This window comes from Dictyostelium discoideum (assembly GCF_000004695.1).
Source record: "Dictyostelium discoideum AX4 chromosome 5 chromosome, whole genome shotgun sequence".
NCBI classification, from domain to species: Eukaryota; Evosea; class Eumycetozoa; order Dictyosteliales; family Dictyosteliaceae; genus Dictyostelium; species Dictyostelium discoideum.
The window spans coordinates 5,121,890-5,125,352 of record NC_007091.3 but is presented as its reverse complement, the minus strand read 5'-3'; the positions used below and the strand labels follow the sequence as shown (position 1 = coordinate 5,125,352).

Here is a 3,463-nt window from a genome sequence, read left to right as displayed (position 1 = left end):
AATTGTACTTTTAAAAAAAAAAAAAAAATATTGGTAGTTTTTGTTAATTTATTTCCTTGAATCAATTGATTCTTCAACATGAGATTATTAAAGTTTAAAATAAAAAAAAATAAAAATAAAAATAGAAAAATGAAAATATATTATTTGTGAAAATACTTTTTTTTATTTTGATTGTCCAACTTTAATGTTTTAATAAAATAAGATTTTTTGAACTAAATTTCTTGGAAAAATTATTTTTATTATTTAATTTTTTATTTTATTTTTTTTTTTTTTTTAAAATTTTTTACTTTTTTTTTTTTTTTTTTTTTTTTTTTTTTTTTTTATTATTTTAATTTTTTTTTTATTTTTTTTTCAAAATTATTAATTAAAACACAATTTTAATGGCAACCACAACAAATAATACCATATCATTTTTACCACGTATAAAACAAGAGTTAAATCATTTTGAAAAGGATCCCCCTCCTGGTATCCAAGCATGGTTAATAGAAAATAAATTAAATAGCTTGGAGGCAATGATTATTGGACCAGAGGAGACACCATATTATAAAGGTTTATTTAAATTAGAGATATCATTACCAAGCAGGTAGGTTCAATTTATTGATAAACAGATATAGAATAATAAACTTCACACATTTAGAGTTAGGTATATTAATAGATTTTTAAATCAGGTACCCATTTGAACCACCTCAAATTAAATTTTTAACACCAATATACCATCCAAACATTGATACAAACGGCAGAATTTGTTTAGATATTTTAAAAATGCCTCCAAGTGGTGAATGGAAACCTTCTTTAAATTTATTAACAATTTTAACTTCAATTAGATTATTAATGTCAAATCCAAATCCATATGATCCTTTAATGCAAGATATTGTATGTATTTTTTTTAAAAAAAAAAAAAAAAAAAAAAAAAAAAAAAAAAAAAATAAATACTAAATTTAGTTTTTTTACCAATAGAGTGAAATTTATAAAAATAATTACAATCAATTTTTTAAAAATGCAGAACATTGGACAACAAAGTATGCCACAAAAAACATTGAAGTAGAGGATGATGAAAAAATATATAAAAAAAGAATAAGAGGAGATGAAGTCTCTGAAGAAGAACCAACCGCAAAATCTTTGAAAAAATTACAAAATAATACCTTAAATAATAATAAAAATAATAATAATAATAATAATAATAATAATAATAATAATAATAATAATAATAATAATAATAATAATAATAATAATCAAAATGATAAAAGTAATGATAATAATAATAATGATGAAAAAGATCAGTTGGGTAAAAGATTATCGAATCAAAATAATATTAATATTAAAATAAGTAATAGTACACTAAAAAAAGAAGAGATTAAAAATGATAATATCAATACAACTGAAAGGGACAATGATCAGAGTGATGACGATGATGATAGTTGGAGTTAATAAAATTTTATTAATCTGGTTAATAAAAAAAAGTGTAAATAAAAAACCAAAAAAGATAAAAAACAAAAAGGTTTTTTTTTTTTTTTTTTTTTTTTTTTTTGAAAAAATATATACAAATATAATTATATATACATATATACAATATAATCGATCAGTTTATTAAGATTATAATTAATTATTATTAGATGTTGTTGAAGTATTATTACAATTATCCAAAGAACAACAATTTGTTTGGTTGATAGTTGCAGTAATCAAATCACCACAATTATTATTATTATTATTATTATTATTATTATTATTATTATTATTATTATTATTATTATTATTATTAGTAGTAGAAGTAGTAGTAGTGAAATCATCTAAATTTGCAGAATTTCTAGTTGAAGGAGTTGTAGAACTTGGGGAACTACCACTTGTACTTGAATTGATACCACTACTACCATTACTAATGTTTGTACATGTACTAACCATACTACCGTATAGAGAGTTTGTTATTTTTTGAATTTCTTTTGTAAAGATTGAGATATGATTTTGATCAGTGATTCCAATCATTTCCAAAAGGGAAACATCGTCTAGAGTTGAAATTGAAACCATATCGAAATAACCAAATTGTAAAAAGTTTTGAGTGTATTGAGATAATTCTAATCGATCCAACCAACTACCGACGATTTTATTTGGAGACATTGAATAACTTGGTGGTTCATCTCTTTCTTTTCTATTGGCGAATTGCTCAGGTGAGACCAGTTTGACAAATTCTATCAAATCATCTTCATAATCGTCCAAATAATGAGTCTCTAAATTCCAATGGCCAGCCTCTTTTACCATGGTGAATTTATGTAGGTTATTGAAAAGTTTTGCTAATTTCTTTGAGCATTTTACATTTACAATTTGATCATCCTCAGAGTGAATCAATAGGACGGGACATGTTATCCTCTCAACTCTCTTTAGATGATCAAAGGCATCTAACGATAATAATACATTTACAATGTTATCACTAACACCACCAGGTCCAAATGAATTTAATAATATAATACCTCCCACAGATTTATACTGTTTACATGATTCAATGGGTGATGCTGTTGATGATTTACCACTACTATTTGCTTTTAAAACTTTTGGAAATAATTCACTCGCAAATTTTAATGTTGAAATTGTACCAATTGATTTACCCATTCTAAAATTTTTTTAAAAAAAAAAAAAAAAAAAAAAAAAAAAAAAAAAAAAAAAAAAAAATTAATATTTAAAATTATTTTTAATTAATTTAAGTAATGTGTAAGTTATAATCTTATGTTATTAGTTGAAGTGGAGATTTAAATTATTATTCGACTATTGAAAGAAGAAGAAGAAGAAGAAGAAGAAGAAGAAGAAGAAGAAGAAGAAGAAGAAGAAGAAGAAGAAGAAGAAGAAGAAGAAAAAAAAAACTTACAAAATTATATTTTTGGAATTGATTTTTAAAGAATTTGTTAAATAATTAAAAATGATAAAAATATCTTCTAAAGATTCTTTTAATGAAGGTTTACCAGCATTTAAACCATAACCAGTGGAATCATAACAAAATATATTAACTTGTAGTATGTTTGAAAGTATTTTCATATATTTTCTGGTAAGACCAATATCTTCCAAATTTCCACCACTATAGAGTATGGTTAACTTTGAATCGAATTTACCATCTCTACTCTTCCATTTATGATAGAGACAGGGAATTGATTTATTTGGATGATTAGGAGAAGTTGCCCAAAATAAACCATCCAAATCTTTTGTATAGGATGGATGTGGTGGTTGAAATAACATTGTATCCTTTGGTGATTGACCATTGGATAATGCTTTCTTTTTAATTGAAACACCTTGAATCAATGACTGTACAGATGAAGTGTGAGCTAAAATTGGACGAGGTGATGATTTATTACTACCACTGGTCACTTTAATTTCAATTGTTGGTACCACTGAATCATCACCACTAAACAATGTTGATAACAATGTAGTTGGCGAAAGCGTTGATTGATTATAACAAATTGAACATTGTTTATAATTATCC

At 23.8% G+C, this 3,463-nt stretch overlaps 2 protein-coding genes across 2 annotated transcripts in view; one reads left to right on the top strand and one right to left on the bottom strand.

Annotated features, from left to right (window-relative positions):
• Positions 1–380: 380 nt before the first annotated feature.
• On the top strand, positions 381–1,428 carry DDB_G0291199 (hypothetical protein; the record flags this gene model as incomplete). Its single annotated transcript, XM_630254.1, has 3 exons — positions 381–583; positions 669–873; positions 958–1,428. The coding sequence occupies 3 exons, from the start codon at positions 381–383 to the stop codon at positions 1,426–1,428; spliced, it is 879 nt and encodes a 292-aa protein (XP_635346.1).
• A 171-nt stretch (positions 1,429–1,599) lies between these two features.
• The window catches only part of DDB_G0291205 (hypothetical protein), a gene marked incomplete at both ends in the record, with an annotated part of 2,979 nt that continues 1,115 nt past the window's right edge, over positions 1,600–3,463 (bottom strand). Inside the window, 2 exons of the mRNA XM_630253.1 lie at positions 1,600–2,602; positions 2,855–3,463. The exon at positions 2,855–3,463 is cut by the window's right edge and continues 1,115 nt beyond it. Of these exons, the coding sequence (XP_635345.1) occupies positions 1,600–2,602; positions 2,855–3,463 (1,612 nt within the window). The remainder of the gene's footprint in view (positions 2,603–2,854) is intronic.